Source organism: Strix uralensis, chromosome 7 (genome assembly GCF_047716275.1).
Source record: "Strix uralensis isolate ZFMK-TIS-50842 chromosome 7, bStrUra1, whole genome shotgun sequence".
Taxonomy (NCBI): domain Eukaryota; kingdom Metazoa; phylum Chordata; class Aves; order Strigiformes; family Strigidae; genus Strix; species Strix uralensis.
Window position 1 is genome coordinate 35,904,209 of NC_133978.1, and position 24,098 is coordinate 35,928,306.

A 24,098-nucleotide genomic window follows, 5' to 3' on the forward strand; every position below is an offset into this window, starting at 1 on the left:
CTTATGAGCAAGAGCCACCTTTGGCTTTGTAAGGACAATAATCAGGTTATATTCATTTTGTTCAAATGTATCCACTTTAATTTGAAGAGCATTGACTTGATAAACATGTGTCAGTGTAAAAGTGTTTCAGAAACACAACCGTGTTCATGGATCTGTGTATTATACAATTTTTTATGTAAAAAAATTTAAAATTTAACTGTTCATAAGTGCTCTAGATAGTAGAGCTTTTTTTAAAAGAAAAAAACTTCCTCTATTAAAAAATAATGGAACCATATCTGTGTTTGTGCAGGCAAAATTTGTCCATGTAAAGTTCACTTTAGGCAATATTTCTTCTGTAAATAATGAATTCCCACCTTAATCACTATTTTCTGCATCTAAGTGCTCAGATAAATGCTCCCACAAGAGACCACTGTACCAGCAGCTCATTTTGCATCTTCCTGCCTTCAACCACAGAGCACAGGACAAGGGCCGACTCAACCAGTGGGAGTTTGAGCAAGTTCAAACGCTAAGGAAGAGATCTGTCCTGCACTTCACTTCTTTTTTTTTTTTCTCCATCTTTTGAAGTGGAGCAGGAGCTTCTTCTTAGATCAAATGAACCTGAAATGTACTTACAGTCCTTCCTGAACACAACTTCAAATAGAAATGCCAGCTTCCAGGCTCTGATAGAATGACAAGATACTACAAACAAAAACCCCTTTGTACAAAAAACATAGCAACAAATTTCAAGAGCAAGAGCAGATGTTATTCTTGTCCTCCAAGTCTAGATCACAAATTCATTAAGCCAATTTTTTTGTTTGCTTTTTAAAATAGAGGGAAGGCATGCTTCTTCTCACTGAAGTGGCAGCTGCAGCATCTCTTTAAAAAACAGCCCTAGGATTCCATTTCTCTATGTAGACCACAATTTCATTGACTTTAATTTCCTAAGCACACCCACTCAAAACCTTATTTTTCTTCTTCCTCATAATACAAAAAACACTCTTCTGTTGAACCAAATCTGTATCAAATATCAGGAAACAGTACCACACACTGACAATGACATCAGGAAGTAATTAACAAACACTGACTTATACCCTATTTTCATAGAGCCCTTACACTGCCAAAAAGGTAATATTCTTAAATGTTATGGTCAGAATTCCAGGAAGCTAGAAAGAACAGCTGAGAATGGCAGAAAATGATACAACGCTAGAGCTTTTTCAGCACCTTTACAGTACTATATCATGTGCTATGTGTCTTCAATTACTTCTCAGGAATCTGTTAGCAAGTTTAGAACTTTATTTAGGCATACTTTAACTGAATTTATAGAGCCTATTATCCAAGATTTAACCAAGTCAGACCACAGTTAGGAGTTTATACATGTCAGTATACATTATCTTACTGACAGCGAGACTGAAATGAAATCCAAGGAAGTTGCTTATTAAACAATAGCCCCATATACAACACCACAGTTGGCTACAGCTGATTTTTATCTTTCAGTGTTTTCTTTTAATTTTACTTTTGCAACTAACACAGAGCTGGGGAGAAGTATTTTGGATTTACACACACATACAACCACAGGTCTTTTCCTTTCAATAGTTCATCTGCAATTTCTATCTGATTCTCATATCATCCACATAAAACAAATTAGATAGCAACACACTTCTGACATTACTTATGTTCTAAAGATTTGACTGGTGTTACCTTTGCTTTGTCATTTAAAAAAAAAAAAACCACATTAATGTTTTCATTGCCTGAAAAATGCATACACTTAAAATTAAACGTATTTAACTAAATATATTTAATTTTAAGGCAATATCAGCTGAATTTTCCATGATCCTCTTGCAGCAATCATCTTACCAGGTTTCATGATACCATTAAACTACTTTGGCACAAAACAAACATCAGGGCCATGGGTTGGCATTCCTCATTGTCCTACTATTTCCAAGGTGATCTGAACTGCTACATGGCTAAAAGCTCCTAGGGAGACTTTTCACAGATGGGAAGAACAGGATGGCATCAGAGCTGATGATCTCCCATCATTCTAGTACCAGGCTCCCTGACTCCAGAGTAGTCACCTAGTTCACCCACCCTTCTCCCAGGATGCCAACTCACAGTGACACTAAAAAAAGATAACAAAGCTCCTTTCCCCCAGTCCTTTGCTGGAGAGAGAAGGGCATTACAACCCAAGTAAAGGCAAAAGGAGAAATACACTCAACAAAATCACCCATCATTTGGTCTCCATTTAGCATACTGATAGCAACTGCTTCAGAGAAAAGAGGAGAGGAGCAGCTGCATGAAAACAGAGACAACTGCAGTAGGGCTGCTTCACAGAAAGGCGTACACCAGGCTAGATACTGAACTCAACATGGGGCTCAAACTATCCAGCTGTGCAAACCACCTATAGTTGCAATTCTCCCAGCATGCTGGTCAACTGCTCACCACGCTGGAAACTTTTTCCAGTTTGAACTCCAAGTCTGATTATCTCTGGCTTTGCTAACTGCCCCCTCGAGAAACTAACCAGGCCAGCAGCAGGGTCCCTACACTCACACAAACACACACTGATGATGGTGGCAGGCTGTAGTGGCTCACCACAGGAGTTACCCACAGGAGCACTAAGCAGGAAGCATATCACTTAAAGTATATTCTATTTGCATTAACCCATTAGCTTAACAGAGAAACTGCTGTCGGCATTATGCAGTTCATTGACTAGCAGGGAGTACTCGAGTACACCACAATTAACTCCAGTGGTATCACAATTCTTTGACCACACCACATTCTTAATGATACCTGTCAATATTTTGATAAAGAAATTAAAGAGTAACAGCATAAGCAACAGGACAATAAAACATTTGTTATGTGATAATCACAAGTCATAAGGGGAAAATATACATTGGTTCCCCCAGATACTCAAGAAAACCATGACTTCATACAAAGTCATATTTTTGAAAGAAATAAGTTGAAGTATGTCACATTTCTTCACATGGATGCCTTAAAAACAAAATTGTATTTAAGTTAGCTAATCATTTGCCATTTTTTCCCTATTTGTCATGGATTTCTGCAATATCTGAAAGCACTGAGGTTTTCCAGACTCTCATTATAAGAAAAATTCAATAGGTTTACTTACGCATTAGGTTGTAAATGTGCTTTTCTGCAACATGTTCCGTAAACAGCTTTATAAGGTCATCTTTTAAGTCTCTGTTAAGCTTGGTTTCTATGTAAAATTTATTCTGGAAAATAAGACAGAAGTTTAAGTTTGTTTTTCATAATAGCAAATAAAGTAAACTTATTTTTTCCCTGAATAAAAATAGTTCACAATTTTAAAGCTGTAGAATATTTGACCTGTAAAGTGCTTCCTTGGTGACTGCCATTTACACAAAATAGAACATTCTTGTACAACCAAAAAACATGTATTTAAAATTAAGAATGCATTGGTAACAAACCTACATACAGGCATTCATTTTTTTTTTCCCTGTATCTATAGATATATCTCTACATTGATCCAGACTGGGGAGTTTGTAGAAAAAAAGACTCCAATTTAGAGCTTTATAAACACTCTAACACCAAAACAGGGCTGGACATCACGTTTATTACAAGAGAAAGCATTTTTACTAATGTCTAAAAGTGATTAAGCCATTAAAATAGGTATGTTACAATAATAAATCATCAGTACAGCTATCCACTTCTGTGGTTCATTGATAATCTCAGAGGACAGCTAATCAGAATTAATCAGCTGTGGAAATAAGTGATATATACAAATCTATACAAAACAGAACTACATTAAAATTTTTAGGATTCAATTATCTTGACACACTCAGCATTAATAATAAATTCACCTCTTCAGCCCTCAAAGGAAATTCTATTCATGAGTTCCTTCAGGGCCTCTATACTTAATGCACTATTTGGTGTTATTCCTCAGTTCCCAGCCTGCAACAAATAGTAAGATTTCTTGCCTCTATTTTATTCACAGGTGGGGTTTAAATGCTGGAAAAAAATAATTGTTTCAAGATAAATCTCCTATTGTTACAACACTAACATGGAAGTAGACCAATTGAATTCATCTGAACAACTCATGTAAAGAGTTAAACAGATACCGTAAGAGAAAATCAACTTAAACAAAAATAGTGTACTGGAAGACTTATCTGAGAGATTTATAAAGGGATCTCTTAAGGGAGAAAGGTTTTTCCACACTTTAAATCAAGTTGTTCTCCTATTTACTAAAGCATTTAACATAATTGGAACAAATCCTCAGAACACTATTAGAGCAAACTTTACATTTTTTTTGTGAAACCCATTCTCTTGGCCATTACCAAAACTATACACATACCATAATAAACTGTCCATGCAGAAACCACTTAAATTTTCAAGGCAAGCATTCAGCAGCAGTTATTTACCTTTAACTGAACCTGTTAGAACAAAGACAACCCAAGGGCTGAATACATGCCCCTACTGAAGTTTAGGTTTGTTGCACTGATGGATAACAATCTTAAGAAGTTTTAAAAATTTAGTAACTTCCTACCGCCAGTTACCTCCCTGAGCTATCCTACCTGTAGAGGTTTTATCAAGGGCTGTTACTCAGTTGTTTCTCCCTTACCTGGGCCCGTTCTTTGAAGCAGACAGAATAACCTGTTTTGTAAGAAACAGACTAACTTCATTTGTAATGTTTTTTATCAATGGTGAATTGCCATTGCAACAGAAATTCACATCTTCTGGGGAGTGGTAAGGTACACACCATACTACATCTTTCATCAGACCTAACTTCCTAAATGGTTTCCACCTCAACTTCCTGACCCCATACTACCATGCACCCACTGGTGCCACACACAGGAGTGACCAGAGCACCTCAGCACAAGTCTACTGACCCAAACCAAACCTGACAATGTCAGATTCTTATGACAACAATATCAGATTCTTATGACAACTTCTGATTCTTATGAGTTGACAGATGAAATGCACCCAGCTAAGGAACCAACTTACTCCGTTCTTTTCCTAGCCTCCAGACCTTCTTACATTAAAAGCAGCTGACGACATGCAAACTGTGACACTTTCTTTTATTTAAGAGTTGGAAAGCCTATACCTTAAGTGTCATAACTAAAAAATAACAAAAATACCTCAGTAGTTTCAAGGAGAAGAGTTACAACACAGTATTACACACAGAACAACTCTTCACGTTTGCTCACTTGGAAACACCCTTCCAAAAAGATGTTACACTTGCATGCATTTAAAGAGACACTGAAAAAGTGACCTAACACAAGTATGTCACTTCCAATCCACAGTGCTGAAAGGACACAGCAAAAGAGCTGTCACCTTCCCCATTCTTGTTAGTGGAAAAACAGGAATATTTTCTGTAGATATGTCACTACCCACGCTGTATCAGTATTTCTTGAAAAGTGTGTCAAGTCACCTGAAGGCCTGACAGATAAAAGATAAGCAGATATCAATAACTGATAAAGTCAGATATGATATAAGCATTTCTTCTGCAAACCACCATATCATAAAGCAATCTGGCAATCATTATGCTAATATTAAGAGGAGAGCAATAAATACTTGAAAGACAAAAGTCAGTATGAGTGCTTATAATTCCATCCACATATACTCACATATATTTGTGTACAGACACACACAAAATGCCCTCTAGCTCATAAGCAGTGAAGTGCAATACCACCCAGTAAGAATAGTAGTATTTTAGAGGCACTGACAAAATTCTTAATTATCTTAAAACCACAATGCTCACAAATGTTAGGCTCATTTAATGCCACAAGCTAACAGATTTTCAGCTACATATCTAAGTATAATTAACAATTGAAAACCTATTAGAAAGAAGTGTATCATCTAAATGCTGATTTTTATTTTTCTTGAAGTGGAAGTATGATTTTTATTCATTCATGTGTGCAGCATACTGTGATATGTAAAAATCTGTAAGTATCCAGAATAACCTCATCTAGATTTACAAAGCAAACAGTTATTCACTAGGAATTATTCTTAGGAATAAAGTACCGTGTGCTAAATTGACTTACAGTTTAATTTGCTTTATCTGCAGTTACATCCCAGGACCTTTGAAAGAGCTTAAACCCACAGAACTTTGAAGGGACAAAAGTGCTTTGAGTCTCCACACTTTCTTAAGAAGTCCAATGTAGCAGCGTAAGACTGGAAAAATTCATCACCAGGTGAAAAATAAAACCACTAGTGCTCTTAGCAAAAGGAGGAAAAAGAAAACTCCCTCAACTGCAAAGTCAGTCCTCTCAACCATCACTCAAGAAAAGCTTTGAAACACACCTTGGTCACCACATACAAGCAGGTTAAGAAATTAATATGGTTTAGTACATATCAAGAAAAAGAAGAAAAGTGCTGCTGTTGGTATCAAAACACACAGGACTAATCCTAAGGCAAAATACTATGCCTTTTTTGGCCACCAAGGCACAAGAACGTGTTCTAGTTGTACAAAACATCTTTAGGTTTTCCTCGGCTTCATAGATTTTTAAATATTTAAAAGCATATTAAAAGTTTTGCTAAGCAACAATATAATTATCCTTTCAGAACAAAGTTTGTCAGTGCAGCAAAACAGCCTTGGAAACTCCTGATTAAAGCAATCACATCACTCCCAAAAAAGGAGAGCCCTGCCATCTCTGATAAAAAGGCAGAGTTCAACAACTTAGTCCTCTTCAGTTAAAAATACACTGAAAGTATCTATTAAAGTAACTGCAAGGCTATAATTTATACTGTAGAATAATTGGGCTTTCACCTCTTGCAATTGTTTTTAATTGTATTTTCTTGTCAAAATAAAGGAAACTGCTGCTGCATGAGAGAAAACTCGATTAGCCACTTCAGTGTAAAACTGCAAGAGTAGCTGTACATAAAAGTACTTCCAAATGCATACAGAAAAAACTAAGAGACTAACATTCTTCACCCTGACTTCTCTAGAGATATTTTCCACATCATGCACAATCACTGATTAATGATTTCACAGAAAAAGTATGAGACTTAATTTGACATTAGTCTTCAAAACCAGCTATATAGCTGAGCCAAATCAGCATTGCGTTTGGCAGCAAGAGGAACTAACACGTAAGTCACTAACTCTACTTGAAGAGGGCTTATAAAAGATGGGGACAGATGTTTTAGCAGGACCTGCAGCAATAGGACAAGCGGTAATGGCTTTAAACTTAAAGACAGTAGATTTAAACTAGATATAAGGGAAAATTTTTTTTTACAATGAGTGCGGTGAAGCACGAACAGGTTGCCCAGAGAGGTGGTAGATGCCCCATCCCTGGAAACATTCAAGGCCAGGTTGGACGGGGCTCTGAGCAACCTGATCTAGTTGAAGATGTCCCTGCTCATTGCAGGGGGGTTTGGACTAGATGATCTTTAGAAGTCCCTCCCAACCCAAACTATTTTAGGGTAACTCTCAGGCCTAACTTGAATTAAGTCACTTAAATGAGAAAGTGTTTGCTGGAACAGAATTTTACTGCCTGAACAAATCACTAGTCATCCTTTAAAGAATCTTCTCCTTTAAAATGACAGAGTACTTTCACTTCGTTCTCAAAAAAAAAATACTAACTACTCATTCTACAGGTCTGTTTATTACTCATTAACTATTTCCACTATGTTCAGATATCAGTTATACTCGAACTGTAAACAAGAAGCAATGGGATATAGAGCACTCCTCATCTGAAGATACAAGCACCACGTCACAACTGTGTATGAAGATAGATATGGAAATCTGTTCAGCAATTATACCTTGTCTGATCACATAGACAAAGCTTATAATGATAAAACCTGTGTGGTTTTATGTCTATCATGAACATTTTTTATATGTTAGTTACTGCAGTCTTAAACGTTAAGGATAGATTTTGACCTCTGTGATGGAACAACCTCAGTGACAGATTTGAGCACTTGATAGAAGTACACACCTGAACAGCTTATCTCCATTTGTAAATGGATATTCAATTATGAGGTTGCCTAATCACCTGTCTGCAATAAACAAGTCAAGCATACACAGGTGAAAAAAAATGGCTAACATCTAAAAATATCTGAATGCAATAGGGGGGAAAAAGTCTCCTCCTAGTTTTTCCCCAGCATTTCATAACAGGAAGCAGGAGAAAAATAAAAATCATGACCAGGAACACATCCCTTAGCTTACAAGTGAAGCTGTAGCAACAGACTTCATTCTGTATTAACTAGATAAAGAGTATATTAGAAGACACCCAGTTCAAGAAAGGCAAATCCCTCTTTTAATAAGGTGACACTATGCTGAAAGACTACAGAACATTATGCGTTGCAGATGCATTCACCAAAACATAGTAGATCCTTCTAGAACATACTTCTAAAACTCTGGGAAGCTACCAATGAGGATAATTTTAAAGAGTCCTAGGTTTCTTTCATTTAAATCAGTTTACATCTTTTTTCTTTAAAAAAAAAAAAAAAGGTGTCTTTCCCAACAATACTTCCTTTAGTTTTTATTTCTAAGTGATGCCAATGCAAGGACGGTTTCTGGGAGAACGGCAAATTTCAAGCTTAGAGTTATTCATTACCATAAAAAAAAAAAAAACACAACAATAAAAGCGTTGGCACTTTGACAAAAACAATGCAAATTATGAACTTCTTCAGAGATATAGAAGACTTCATACATTATAAAATCAGCATGACAACCACTTATAGCCAATGGTTTCTGAACCTCTGCAAGTATGCCTGACAGTGCCATGAGTGTTGTCTTTATCCAGTCAACGCTCTCAATTGCTTTATCAAGTGACACAAACATTTCCAAGACATTTCTTTCTGGCTTGTCTGAATCTGTGCAATTTAAAAGCAAGAAACAATCACCTTTGTAGCCTGTCCAAACTACCAAGCCAACATATAGCAAGTCAATAAACTATCCCTGTTCAAAAAGATATACATAATCACCTAACTATGTGGGAAGGCTTTTTTATAATCAAAATAAAAACCATTCCCCCCACTCCCAGGAAGCAAGTATTAGGGCAGAAACCAATTGCAAAAATTCTAAATTTAAAAGCATGGCTTCCCCTTCCTCTCCCCACACAATTTGATCAGTACTGTTATGCAGGTAGCAAAACCAGGCATGAATCGTAAGTTCTACAAATTAAAAATCATTATAGCTGCATTTTATTCTTTTCACTTTCAGTCAGCATCTTGTGTATGGACATACTTTATTTGAAAAGAATTTTCTAAAACTTACCATATATATGAAAAGAGGCACAATGCTCTGCAATGCTCCCATATACTGTCCAAGAGCTACGTTAAATCTTTCAATATAGAGATCTGGAGGGCTGGCCTGCAAGAAACCGTAAAAGTCAGGTTGTAATTTGAACAAGAGAAAGATCTGGAACAGTATGGGCTATGCTTTCATAGCAAACTCAAAAAACTACAAAGTATTTGATACACTAAGTCCACACAAAGCAAGCCACACATCATTCCAGAGTTTCTGCTATAACTCCCTCCAGCAAAAACAGTTTTCTTCAGTAACTGGTTTTTGCCTAGGACTATATGTCAGTGCCCAGCAAAAGGCCCATTCAATAAGGAACACAGTATGCCTGTACAAACTAGCATCTAGCATATGCAAATAAAAACACTTATGAAAGACCAGACCTTCATTTTGAAAGCACTGTCACACCTAGAATCCATAACCAAATTTCAGCTGTGGTGTGTGCTCTGACCCCCCTGCAAGATTTTACTCCAAGACAGTAGGGAGGCATAAAGCTGCTGCTTTGCATCTGAGCTGGCAAGCAGCACATCCTCCAGCTCCAGGGAGCACTGTCCTACACAGAAAGCATTTTTAAGTTTTTGCTGGGTCACCTAAGGCAAGTCAAGTATTCAGGGTGTGGAGCTGGTGGGACTATGAAGCAACGCCTTCAGATAGAGCTCCGCATCTGGCATCCTGCACTCCAGATCAGGCCCACGAAAAACTACTGCAGTGCTCCAACACACAGCATTAACCTGTAGCCCCAAGGAAAACTTTGCTACACAAAACCCAAATGTGCCAACTTTACAATAGGCCTTGTAGAGCCCACAGTGACAGCTGCTATTTTCTGTGTACAATACCACCTTTCCCCAAGAAGGAAATAAGGAAGCTAAAAAGATCTGTTCTGCAGCAAGCTAAGTTAAATTGAGAAGGGGACCAGAGAAATGGGAAGTGCTAACCACTGTTCTTTTGTAAGTATTTATTAGGAGGGATGTAGGGGAGCTGCATTAGAGCATTCAGGAGTGCACTTACACACCCAACGATTGAAGTGGAGCTGGGGTAACATGTTACACCACTATTCCCCTCTCCATCCCAACCCACCCACGTACAGTGCTCTGCCTCTGGCCCAACTCCTCCTGCTTTCCCTACTATGGTCTCTTCACAGGGGGGTGGGTAGATGCCCAAGTTTCTACTGTTCATATACATACATACACCTATACACACCCAAAGACAAAGTGTTGCTTGCTAATGAGAAGCAGAATTTCTCTTCCCTTGCACCATTTTCCTCCATGACAGCGCCAAGCCAAAAGAGGATGGAGAATGCAGCAGTGGCTGGGACCTTGCAAGAAAACAAGCTCAAAGTTTTTTATAAAGCCAAAGCATCTGTGATGTGAGAAATGCTCAAGGCTAGCTGCACCTTGACTACCTTATTGGAACTTAAAGCTCTTATCTTTACGAAGCAGATTTTTCAACCTTTGTATGTATGTTCACCAGGGGCTCTGAGAGAACAGTTAGAATTTATGTTGATTTTTTGCTCTATTAAGAATTCTAAATTTCTAAAAGTTTTTTTTCCTTTAAACTAGCTTCTTTTGTCTCCCTCCTTAATATGCTTAATGGACTCATGGGTAATTTTCACAGAAAACACCGATACAGAGCAGATGTTTCAGAAAGGAAAGCAAAACTGGCAGAGGAATAAAGAATGTTATTCCATATGCTGTTGCCAAAGGTTATATATGGTTATTCCTCATTTTGATCATAAATTTATAATCTTATTGCAGATGCAGTTCTCAAGGGTGGCCAAACAAATTTTTGTTCAAAATGCCAACAATGTATAGAAGTGGCTATGAACTCCAAGGACTCCCTTTCATATATAGTTACATATATAATTTGTGGCAAATAGCATGCAATGAAATCTGCATTTCTAAGCAGTATTTATTCCTGCTTCACTCCTTTTTAACCTCAACTTTCAATATGGTTATACTCTGATTTGTAAAGACTTGGTACACAGCTTCCAAGATTAAAGAAAAAGGAAAATTCTACTTCAAAGAACATGTCAGACAAAAGGAGACCATAGCCTGACACAGGGCACCACTCTCCTCCACTGACAGTTTGCACTTCTCAAAAAAAAAAAAAAAACACCCCACCAAAAAAAACCCACAGAGAGAGAAGTCATCTGGACAGTGTGTGATTTAACATGAACAGACTCTAGGCAATGGTATACAGCCAGGCTGCCACTCTTTTTAAAGCAGACATTAAGGATTGGTATCTTTTTCTTCCACTGAAGATGAAAACTGCTAGCCCACCTCACGAAGCCTGTCGCATTAAGAGAGATGTTTTAAGAGGGGACAACTGCACACCCAGCTGTGAGAACAACCTCAAGGGTCCTTTAATGGAAGGATACCTGGAAGCTGTTAACCACCACCACCTTGCAACCAAGTGGAAAACAACTGCTCTAAAGACAAAAAAGCTAAGAAAAGTCCTGACAGCTTCAGGGGACACACTCACTAGTGTCAGGAAAGTATCAGGCCTTGGTCTTAATCTCAGGAATGCAAAATCATAGTGTTAACCACTTTATCAGCATAAGATGTTACCTTTCAGTCTTATTTCCTGATGGTGTTTCATGTCGAGCCTCAACAGTCAAGACACTAACAGGAAAGCACATACTGACACTTCTTGTCTCCAAGAAAAAAAAAAAAAAATCTTGACAATCAAACTGTCCCTACTTACTGCTTGACTTGTAAACTAACAAAAAATCCAAGCCAAAGAGAAATCAATAATAGTATTTTCACAGCTCATCTATGAATTATCGTAATCTGTGTGGGGAAAACAGAACCATCTGTTTTCTGCTCCTTACAGTGTTACTGTATGGCTGCTCAAAACTGCTAGACAGAAATCAATTACTTGGTTGAGCATAGGAACTCTCTCTACATCTCTACATTCACATAAGACAGCAACTGGAGTGGGACTAGCTTTATATAAACTACGTGAATTTTACAAGCTAGAAAGCAGTGCATGGCATCAAATTGACAAGTAAATAGATCTTGCTAAGATTTTTCTATTAAATAGCCATCATTAGAGTAGAACTTACATTTAAAACCTATATTTACTCAGCTATAGCTATTATTAAAAAAAACCCCAAAACTGCTTAGGCTGACATTTTTCACTCTTGGTCCTAGTCCAGAAAAGTCAGCATGTACATTCAGCTACTTTAATTATGAGGGAAGGGGTGGAATTAAGCATGACATTTACTTCTTACAACCCCTCCAAAAAATATTAAGTATTTAAATCCACTCCTATCTTACCTGAGGGATGTATTACAGAAGCTATTCAAAGAAAGAAAAATATACTGCTAGCCTAAGGTTTTCCAGGAAGGAAAAGGACCCTTCATTCCTTCACGCCCCATCCTGAATCCTATCAAAATGTCAATTCAGTTATTTTTTTTTAAGACACTTTATACAGGGAGACAGCTTAAATCCTCTCCTACATTTGCTCTCATCTACCATTCATCAGGTTAAGAACAGTTTTCCAGTAGCAGCTATACAGTGTGTCTGTCCACAGGAGCACTGAACATTTGGTCAGGTTTCTCAAATTGTGATGCAGTTGCATTTGCTTAACATCTTCAGCTTGGTTCTGAGTTGACAACTTCTTAGCATAAAATACTATGGCTGTTGTTAAAAGTTGACGTTAAAGACATCATTTAATCTCACACACCATAGTGGACATCTCAGCACCAAGAGAAATGAGAAGTAACAAGAAAACACATTTGAGAAAGGATGACATGCAAGACAGGTATCTTCAAACAAAACAAGCAATTAGAGACCCAGTATACTAAATTACCCTTCCCTTATTTGAAATCTAATATCTAGGCATTCCAATGAACTTGTGGGCAAGAAACTGTATACATGAAAAAGATGTGGGGTTTTTTCAGTGTGAAAACCAGTCTGAATATCATTCTTTAACTGAACATACATATGAAACCAGAAGACATGCTGTTGGCTCAGGACAACTCAGAAATGGCTCACAGGAAAGAAACAGTGACAACAGTTCTTTGCTTGAGGAACACAAAGTTATTAATCTGTTTATGAATGGTCATCTGGTACAATCAGGAATATATTCAGTAAAGCTTACATTCCTATGTTGAATGGGCAGTTCCATTTTCCTGGGAACATGCTCACTGCCAAAATGCCAGCATACATGCTGCAGCATCTCTCCCAAGCCTGCCAAGTGAAAAGGGAGAACGGCTATGACTACACAAATTAACCTGCTATTCATGTAAGTGGTCTGAGTCTTTTAAACCAGTTTCTGTTCTCTCAAGAAAATGTAATTTGTTTACTTTGCCTTGCAGACAATTTATGTGATGCCCAGGTCTACCACACTAGACAAGGGTACTATTAAAACTTTTTACAAAAAACAGACATTAAGCCAAAGTACAATTCATTCAAAGGCTGTGTCTTCCCATTCAGGCCTGCACACAAAACTGTTCAAAGCTCTACCGCACCCTGACACAGCCTCGTATAATTGTCTTAGAGCAGCATAGCAGACATAGGCCATGTTTCCATTTCCATTCTACACGTTTGTAAAACAAAAAGACATTGCATCTAAGGACCATCAAAACTCTGTTTAATAGTAAGAAATCTTCAGAATCTTCTCAATTTAGTAAACACATTAATTTGTACCATTTTTATTTATACCTTTCTGTACTTTTATCGGGGTCTGCAGCACCCAGAGTAGTGTGGCAAGGAACTAAAAAGGACTGCAGGAATACAAGCCTTTTCAAAAAGCTGCAGGCAAGGATGCTTTTCTCAGGTTAGCTTGCGCGTGACAATGTCATGTTTGATGGCAATTCTGGCAATATGATGACCCCTACCTCCACCTCAAGTCAAAAGCCATCTTTTTGATGTCCACACATGAAGATGAACACATTTCTAGCACTTCTGGTTTCTGCCATCCGAGTTCTAATACTGATCATTCATTTGATCTGTTTGACAGCAGTAAAGGCTTGTTTCACACACAATTAAGCAATGTTCCCCCAGCAAAACTGATAGATAAATGCCTATGGCACTGGATATTGGGGTTGTTGGGGTTTTTTTCACTTTTAACTATTATGGACCAGATAAATGGCCAGTCTGAGTCTCCTCTTTAAAAAACTATCGATATTAACAGACCATGCAGTTGACCCAAATGGACTTTAAGGAAACACTAGTGATTTAACATATTTAGTAAGAAAAGTTAGGAAACGCACATTCTTAATTTCCATTTTCCACCTCTATTTCTGGTCTTTTCTATAGGCAGAACATAGGGGAGGCAGATTTGTTTTCCACATAAATTTGAGAAACTACTGCAATTATGGAAATTATTTCAGGGAATCAACTAATTTCAAATTAATGAGCGCTAATTTGAGTGTTATTTCTATGCTACAAAAGAGGAGACATGAATCATGAAGAAGGCTCGCTATTTTTTGTTTAGCTACCATGTCAGACAATGCCCAAACGGTGTAATGAGAATGGGCTCCTTCACGTGGATGGAGTATATAATCTGGCCTCCCATAAGTACATTACTAAAGTCTAATCATAACTTCATTAGTAATCTGATTTACTAAGTTTACACAAAAAGCAGACGCAGATGATGTTGTCAAAAGTTCTATTTTACAGACTGGCATAACTGTTCAATTACAATATAGCACTATGTGATGTAATCCTCAGTGTACCTTGGAAGGAAAGCAAAATATATCTACAAAACAATCCAGGGTAAAATTACCTTGAAGTATAAATATCAAGAACTACTATGAGGTGGTACCCAGCACATAACTCTACCCACAGTCAGAAGTTCAGTTTTACCAGTCCCTCAAAGCACTACTTGGATGCTTTTTTATACCACCCTGACTATATGCAAAGCTCACAAGGTAAATGTGACAAGCCACTTAAGCTTCCTGCTGTTACTCCTGTAATCAGGAGAAATGCTGAAAGTTACACAAGTGTTTCAAAGAGACAAATAAGGAAGTTCAGAACCTAATCTGAAGTTTGGAGTAAGGCATCTGTATTTATCAGATTAGTGTTTCAGAATGAGTTGGGACAGGAAACGGCAGGCTCCTCACCACGGGATGGCAAAATTCCATACAATCACAAGGGACAAGTGGAAGGTAAATGCGAGAGAAAAGAAGAAAGGAAAAGGCAAGGAAGGAACAGATTGTCCACAGCAGATATTGCTGACATTTTTAAGAACAGATGGCAACTGTCAGTGACGTGATATAAGGCACTCAGTTCCCAGAGATTTGGCAGTCCTCAAAATAGCAGAATGGCTTTTACAGTAACCTGACTCCAAAGCATATTCTTCCAAGGAAACAATAGGTGAGAAGATATTTTCATACACTGCACCGACTGGTCTGAGAGCTAACAAGACAGAAGGCTGAGAAGTTGTAAGGACGAATCAGTAAAGCTTTCTGGCATTGCACAGTTCAGACCCTGAATCTGCAGGGCCTGGGGACCACACAGCAGCCATGCAAATTATTTACCAATACCACTGACCCTTCAGTTCAGTCATCTTCATTATAAAAAAAAAAATATATTGTTCATAATAAAAAACCCCACACACATACACATTCATACATAACTCAATACATAATAGAGGAGAAAAACCCCAAGCCCTCTGGAGTGTTCAAAAGCCAAAGTACTCTATCAGCAACTGGCTCCAAATTTAATCCAATGCTTTTAGACAGATGGAATTTAAGCAAGAAATTCTGGTGTTTTAGCGATACCACTTCTGTTTTATTTAAAATAGAAACAATACAAGCAAAACAGTGCTTATTTACTTAGAGAAAGACTGATTCTCACTTATTATCTTCAACGAACATAAAAATTACATGCACTTAGTGAATTCAACTGTTTCTGGTCAAGACAAAAAAATGACACACACACAAACAGAAAACAAGAGATCCATTTTTCTCTTTTCTGTAAATAAAAAGGAGGATGCAACATGACAAAGAACTGTTGTTCTGCTGTCAGTTAATTCCTGGAAGAATTATAGAGATTATTCTAACTCAAATGAAAGTATTCCACTGCACTTGCACAGAAAAGCTACTGCTGTCATGGGCCAGCTCAATGCCTCAGTGCATTTTGATTGTCAATGCTTAAAGTACTTTCCAGTGTCTTTTGCTGAAGAGATATGTAATGGGCAGAGTACTTGATTTTAAATTACTTTATCAGAGTGCATAAATTAAGCCAGAAACACTAGTGCCTAATGCAAATATAGTTTTATTCATTTTAAAATAAGAGATGTATTTAATTTGAAAACATACGTCTGTGTATCCACACTACCTCATACATCTGAATGACTCAGCACTTACCCACAAAAACAGCTGTCATTATTTCAAACCACAACATAATGGGCTATGTCCATTACCAATAAAATGTTTCCAAATAAAGCATCTTGGAAAAATCACCTGTCTACTACAGGCTTCACAGACCTCAAGACAACAGGAAATACGTTCATTTGTGTTTTCTGCAGCCACCTTTTTTTTTTTTTTTTTAGGCACACAAAATCCAAAATTCTCATCAACTCAAGAATTAGGGAAATTTAATTCTCAATTACTGGAAGCTCCACATGGCAAAACTCAGTCTTACTGATGCAGAGAAGCTGGTCAGACACTGATTGAAAGAAAGGAAGGTAATCCTTGCTCGGAGTCTTTCCATAACTGAAACAGCCTGAAGAGAAGATCATTTACCTACATACATAGTAAGGAGGGAGCTAGAAATGTCTTGGGATATAGAAGGCCCTATATCAAAGAGCTGATGGTCTGATGATGACAAATTCATCTCATCTAAATGTAGCACTACTCAGCAAGCAACATTCACTGCTTTTCACCCAACACCTAACATGCAAGAGCCCACCCACATTTTCATAATACCTCTGCCACCACTGAAATTTTTTGGTTCTAGGTGAAAACCTGTGAAGCAGATTTTCGGGAGCGCACGTGGTGACAAACACCAACACCACACAAGGTGTCCTGCAGTCTGGAAGAGCACAAGTCATGCAGGGGATGACCAAGGAGTATGTTCATGCCCCTGTGTGACCACGGGGCCCCAGCAGCAGCATCTGAGACACGCAGCTCAGGACACCCCAGCACTGACTTCTCTCGCCACTGTGCTGACTTCAGCTGAGGCCAGCTGGTCAGGCAAGCTGAGGGCTAAGCATACAGGGGGGAAAAAAAAAAAATATAGGGAATTTCTGCAGTGAATGCCATGCAGAAAGACGCCAAACTCCAATAAGGCTAAAACCAGGCAAGAGCAAGTCTGACTGGTCCCCTGAGATGCTCCCAGTTCTACTATTTGGTATCTGACAGTTTTACTGCTTTTGCTGTTGATGAGCAGCTCTTGTAGGAGACAGCTTGCTCTGGCACGTTGGTTACATGAAGATATTCTGCAATCCACCTGCTATTAAACTGTTGCACTTCCACACAAAGAAGTTGCTCAGCTTGTCCAGAATAAGACATTGCATTTGCCTGCCATTTCAGTTTTCATGATCATCTGCTTTCTCACACAAACATTCCTGCTTATATTGGGCTACATTTGCATGTCTGCATAAAAAAAAATAAAATTATCTTGCATCAAGTCACAGCTTGCCAGTTAAACAGAACTCTGCAATTAGATTAAATATTGTTGGCAGGTGGAATAAGTTTATGTGAGAGAAAGCAAAACACCACATTGTGCATTAAAGTGATTCACATATATACAGGGGTTTTTATTGTTTGCCTGGGTGAACCAGAAACTTCCAAGTGACCAACATCTAAAAGGTAATTTGTTGTTATGCTAGGGTAAAGATCTAGCATGCATTTTCAACATAAACCCCAAGTGACTGTTACCAAAATGTATTAAGATCAAAGAAGCATCAGGATAATAAAATATATTGTAGTAAAGTAAATTTCATTATAGTAAATTTCATCACAACCCACAGTTAAAACAGTTTCTTTACAGGGCAATTTTAAGGCACATGACTTTTACTTCAAGCAGCTCAAAAAGATGGATTTACCATCCAAAATCACGTTTGCATCAGACAAAACTGACATAATACACTCAAAGATGGTATCATGTTATATTACAGTCCTCTTGCCACCTGCCACAAGGCGTGTCTAACCTACGTAAGGAAATTTTTGCAAGATAAAGATTGCATTAAATAGTTGTCTCAATTATCATTTCAAGAGCTGATGTTCAGAAGACAGCCTTGTTTTTACGCAGAAGCATTTAATGCACATATGTGCTAAAGCAAATTTTAAAAGCAGCTGCCTCACTCAGTTTTGGAACTTTAGAGGAAACAATCAAGGACTACCACAGAGTATAGAATCTGGGGTATTCCCAAATTCAAAGCAAAGTAATGCAGTACACTACCGTGGGATGTATCACAAGAACTGGCCAAACCTGTACAGCTGCAATGATTCGTAGTTCTCACAAGCAGAAGAAAAATGTACAGGCTGCACCAGCTCAGCAGAAACAAGGGAAAGCTTTCTTTTAAACACTATGTCCATCTACTCTAACCATTTTTTACAGAACAGTGAGGCTGTCATTCCTCGAGAAATGAAGAAATTGTAAAAGAGGAAAGAAACAAAGAACATAGCTCAAGATGACCTAGATATTTTATAGTCAAAGACTGTGCCCATTAAATGCAGAGTGGTTATTTTTCTTTGTAAGGAAAGCAACAAGGGGGAAACAATGAAACAAGAAGGACATCAGAGCGACACCAGTGCTATATATTTTGATGGGAATGCACGCTTAGCCAGAAGTACCCGATGCAGTTAAAAGTAGTAAGACTGCTTTTGAATGACAGAAATTAGTTATTGATTGTTAGAAGCACTACAGGAGCTGCTGTAGTTCAGAGTTCCTTTGTATTTGGCATCTTGACACACTGCAAGTCAGTACAGAACTCAAACATCAGTTATGGAAGTGACAAAAGCTGTAGGGAAATAAATCAGTATTGCTGCTACAGCAATGACAAATTCAAGAACTTGCCTGGAGATTCTAGCCTAAAAGGAATTTTCAACAAGGAACAGACATGAAAATAAACGTGGATGCACAAATAAGATGCAGAGGATAGGGATATACAAACTGTATTAGGACTGCTGTAAACCACTGACATCTAGAGATAGGCAAGAAAAATGCAGAATAAACTGTAGCACAAAACTTTCATATGCAATAATTCTTAATTTATACTTCACAATTCATATTTAATTCACTTCCATTTTTTCCTTTAGATTATCCCTTTTGTGCTGCTTGTGATGCACAAGGACCATAAACCATTTATATAGATTAACACAGTAATGCCAGACATCCACGTCATGCTCAGATCATGTTTGACTGAAGCATTTACATCCTAGATTATACTGTAGATTTCCCGTACTCTCATCTTTGATTCTATATTACATATTCAAGTTCAGCCACTGCTCTCCACGTGGTTCAGATCTCTAAGGCTAATCAGTGCCATTCAATCGGATCTAGTAGCTGGTATACTGTCTGACAGCCATTTAGTGAATGAAGTAGTCCACAATTTAGGAAGCTAGTGTAAATCAGTCTTAATGGAAATCCCCTCCATGTGCCACCTACATGCTGCTCTGATATAATCACAGATCCCAGGAAAGACAGAATTAGATTGTGCAGCTTCTTACCTGCAGCTCCTTTGAGACTCTCTCTAAGTGGTTAGTTATCTTTTTTATTAGGTCACTATACATCTGTTCCGAATGCTGCTGGCATACACACTTATACACACAACTGCAGAAACAAATATAGGAACAAACAATGAACTTACAACAGTTTGCAATGAAGGGTAACAGACTTCAAAATATTTTGTTCAAGTCTCAACTTAGAGGATAATAATCGAATGATTGCTGAACTTTTAAATACAGCTCTAAGCTTGGAATGAGCTCTAGCAGACTCTTAAGTCTCCCTTGGAGGCCCCAGTGTGTCCGTCCCATTCCCCCTCCCCGACCTCACTTAACTTACAAGTTCTCTGACCAGTGCACTTCAGAACAGCCAGGATAAATCTGTCAACAGCACACTCCTAATCCTGGCTTTTGTCTCTACTATGTGAATGAAGTCTCCATTAAAATAAGCAGGTTAAATGACTATATGCATATTCTAGGGTAAAACCCTTTTTAAAAGAAGGGCAAAACTGACAAGCAGACATAGAAGTTGCACCAAAACTGTGCTGGCATTTTAAAAAGAAACAGGAAAAGTTCTAAAATTGCAGACCCAAGCACGTTACTCCATCCTTTGTTACTTAATTTCTAAGAAAACCCTACATTTTCATAATAAAGATTCAAAGAGCAGCAAAACTTTAATTTTACATTCCATGGCTTGGCTCTATTAACTCCGATCTTCAGTGTTACCTTTGTTTTTTAAGAACATTTTATTGCTTTCATACTGCAATATAACATATCTGCAAAATAAAGCTATGTATTGAAAACATATCTACCACAGTTGTAAAACAAATACATACATATTACTTTCAGCAAATAGTTACATTAAGGTAGTCATCATCGTCGTATCTGTACCAAGCAGCTTTTACTTTTCTTGAGTGCTTTCATTCTTTGAAGTCAGCATTTTGAAAGCTAGCTGCCAAAAATCAAGGGGCACAAGGAAGAGTTCACCTGGTACCCTGGGCAAGACAAATCTCCTCCTCATAACTCTGTTCTGCTCCCCTCTCCCTCCATCCCTCTGCACAGAGTACAGCAAACAGTATAGGCCAAAAACTGCTCATTAGGTCATGCGCAAACAAACTATTGAGGTTCAGATCCCAGACCTGAATTCTGCAGGTTTTTAATAGCACCGAAAACCTAAAGCTATGGTACAGCAACACTGTGTCTCTGTAGGGGAATTATGACGTTTCAATTCTCTACTGAGAAGGTGGTACAGTGACAAACAAACTGCAAAAATGGGATTAAAACAACCGTAGACTGCAAGTTACTGGAATTTTCTAATGCAAGTGAGAGGTCAGGCACCAGCTTCAAGCCTCCAGGGACCAAGACATCACTTCCATTCAATAACTGCCACCCTCAAAATCTTCTGGAGGAAGGTTTTACAAGTGAATTACCAGTAACTTTTAGCAGTTTGTATTTATTCCCTTTGACAACTTAAAAAGCCCCAAAAGTACAGCATTCATCCTTATGCAGTCTGCTCACTTGGCAAACCATGCTATTCCTTAAAAACCAAAAGACACCCCACCCTCTCCTACTATTCTATTTTTAAAATAATTGAGTATCTGTAGCTTGATATTATTTAAATAACAGCCAAAGTCATCCTTGTTTCTTTCACATGAAGTCTACCAATAGCAAATCCTATTTTGGAACATGCAAGTGCAAAATACATTTTGGTATGATGCAGTAACAGCAAAAATATCAATTTAATTTGGATCAAAGAGAGAAACACTGATAAGAAAAGCCAGACTGATTTTTGTGATCCCTTTCAAACCAGTCAGCCAGGTAACCCCAGCAAATGGCCATACATTTGTTTGCTCCATAACTAACCAGTATATAGCCACTTCCACAAGTTGGCCACTTCATTTGCAACGATATTAACTAAACTGAATTTTAAAGTACACATCTGCTTAGTGTTACATACAATATTGCTATACCTACTTCTGCAACCCATTCTGCAGTCAAACACCAATCTTCCCATGTACGTGCAGAGTGTGTTTACATTTTATTTGAGCACTTCTATTTAGAGGTTCCTTCCCCATTTTCAGATCCTGTTTTCAGTTCCTGATTGCGGGCTGATTCTGTGAATCATCCTTGCCCTGCTATTACCCAAAAGAAGTCAGTAGCTTGTTAGTCCTTTAGCATAACCAAACACCTTGGGGAAAAGGAAGACCCAAGCAGGACATTAGAAGGTAAGCATTTATTGAGAGGGATGAAGATCTGAGATTTTTAAGTTATCTTGAAGAACAGCGATCTAATTGCATTGTACCTGGAAGGCAGCTCTAACGGTTGCCAGAAGTACAACTTAGCTGTTCACATTTTCCTCATCTCAAAGTTTCCTTCACATCTCTCTGTCAATATGTTTAACGCTTTTAATAGGAAGTGACTATGCACAGGCAGGCTTTGGACTCAAAAATGTAAACAGTCTCTAATCACATTTTGATACCTTATGGGTAAACTGATCCATAGTAAATATCTGCATACACACCTTTGAAGTTATCTCCTAGCTTTCACTGCTGTGGAGTAGACAACTACAGTTATCACTGATCATGTCAAATACAGTAGTTTGGGTATCTAATAATATATTTTGAGTTTGCATTATGGAAACCTTGATTCCTTTAGTCAGCTCAAAGACGATCAAAAAGACCACTGTATTTTCAGCTCAGTTTCACTGTAAAAAAAATATAAAAAGATATGTAGCTGTTTGAACCACTTCAAAAAACACCCCATTTTCAGACTGAAGAGCTAGCCTAGGGAAGCAAGAGGATCTAAACCTCAAGTCTGCTACAGACCTTCTGTAATACTCCAGCCAAGCATCATCGTTAAAGTCAGCAAAAAAGGAGTTTTTCTTCCATCCTCAATCTGTGTTGTCTAGATTATAAATCAAGCAAAGGGACATCCTTTAAAATAAAATTAAAAAACACAACTCCTCCTTGGAAGAGGTTGTGTCAGAATAATTACATCCACAGACATAATATTTAAAAGAAAACTTAAAAAACTGACACACTAGCTTTATCAGTAAAACTAAACTACAGACAATCTTTTGGTTTAGTAAAATACATGCAACAGACATCTGTGCGTCATTACAATACTATATCAAGTGTCACCCTGATGTATAAGGGTTATCTATGAGAAACTTAAAACCCATTATTCCTTTAATAAATAAAACTTTTGAGCAGTAAAAAGATGGCAAATATAACCTGCAGTTATCTGAAAATCGTAACTAGGTACAGATCTACTCTAGGTATTAAAGCATTAATTTTGCATACCTACTCTTTATCAGAGATGACTATGAGGAGATGTTGGCTTAACTCTTACTAACGACTGTTTGCACACTGGGGATTTCAAGCTAGGAAAAAGGATTTTGATTACTTACACTATAGCTGCAAAATGTCTCCCAATTCAAATTTACCATCTCAATTATTGATACACATGCTGATGTGTGAGTCCTGACAACAGCAGTTCCAATTGTTTGGAGAGGAAAGAGGAAATTTATCAAAGTTTTTAACAGGAGTTAAGAGGGAAGGCTAAACACCTGCCATTCTTGGATCTGGTCCCCTAATCCAAAATTTCAAACTGGAGAGACAAAGGGGCTAAGAGCAAGCAGGCAGGAGACAATAGAGCTGAAAGTCTCTAAAAATGGCAATCGGTGACTGAGTTGCCAGTGTTATTTCATAGAGTGCAACACTGTGGTGAAGAAAACCACAACAGCAGTGCTACTAGTTGTGTTGCTGGCAAGGGCCAGGAGTTCTAACAGCATTCTGGCTAGTAAATGCAGCAGCAGCTACCCAGCTTCCATCCTATTTACCAACACCCTGGATACCTGCCACCTGCAGAACAAAAATCTCCATTTTAGTCAGTCTCTTAAGAAACCATCAGGTCTCCAAAGCATTTAGCATTTTGGTTTGGAGCAGCAGCATGGTTTTGAAGCAAATCCCCTACCATCCCCACTACTGCGCACTAGCTTAGTCTGCACGGCAGTTCTGGTGTGTGACTAGATCCCTTTTAAAGCAAACTGCAGCTCCAGGCCAGGTACAAATCAAATGTTCTCCAGCCAAGAAAGGAGACATAAAGGACTGAACCTTCTCTCAGTCCTTCAGTCAGCATCTAACTGCACATGCATCAGGAAGGCTGGGCAAGGGGGGAATCAGACCAATTCTACCTGATGCAAAACATACAGCTGACAGTTTATATGGATGGACCTTGGCATCAGTTGCTTCATTTACTTCTGCACCTCTACTGCACCAAATTGGT

At 38.0% G+C, this 24,098-nt stretch overlaps 1 protein-coding gene across 4 annotated transcripts in view; it reads right to left on the reverse strand.

Annotated features, from left to right (window-relative positions):
• CACUL1 (CDK2 associated cullin domain 1) overlaps positions 1–24,098 on the reverse strand; it is a 53,104-nt gene that overhangs the window by 21,425 nt on the left and 7,581 nt on the right. For 3 of the 4 annotated variants that reach the window (XR_012629729.1, XR_012629730.1, XM_074875394.1), the window contains exons 3-5: positions 19,818–19,920; positions 9,164–9,259; positions 3,101–3,203 (exon numbers count right to left, since the gene is read on the reverse strand). Coding sequence is in view for 2 of the 4 variants with exons in the window: in XM_074875394.1 (XP_074731495.1) it covers positions 3,101–3,203; positions 9,164–9,259; positions 19,818–19,920 (302 nt within the window). In the remaining 2 variants the exon portion in view is untranslated. The remainder of the gene's footprint in view (positions 1–3,100; positions 3,204–9,163; positions 9,260–19,817; positions 19,921–24,098) is intronic. The other variant, XM_074875396.1, reaches the window with a different exon arrangement.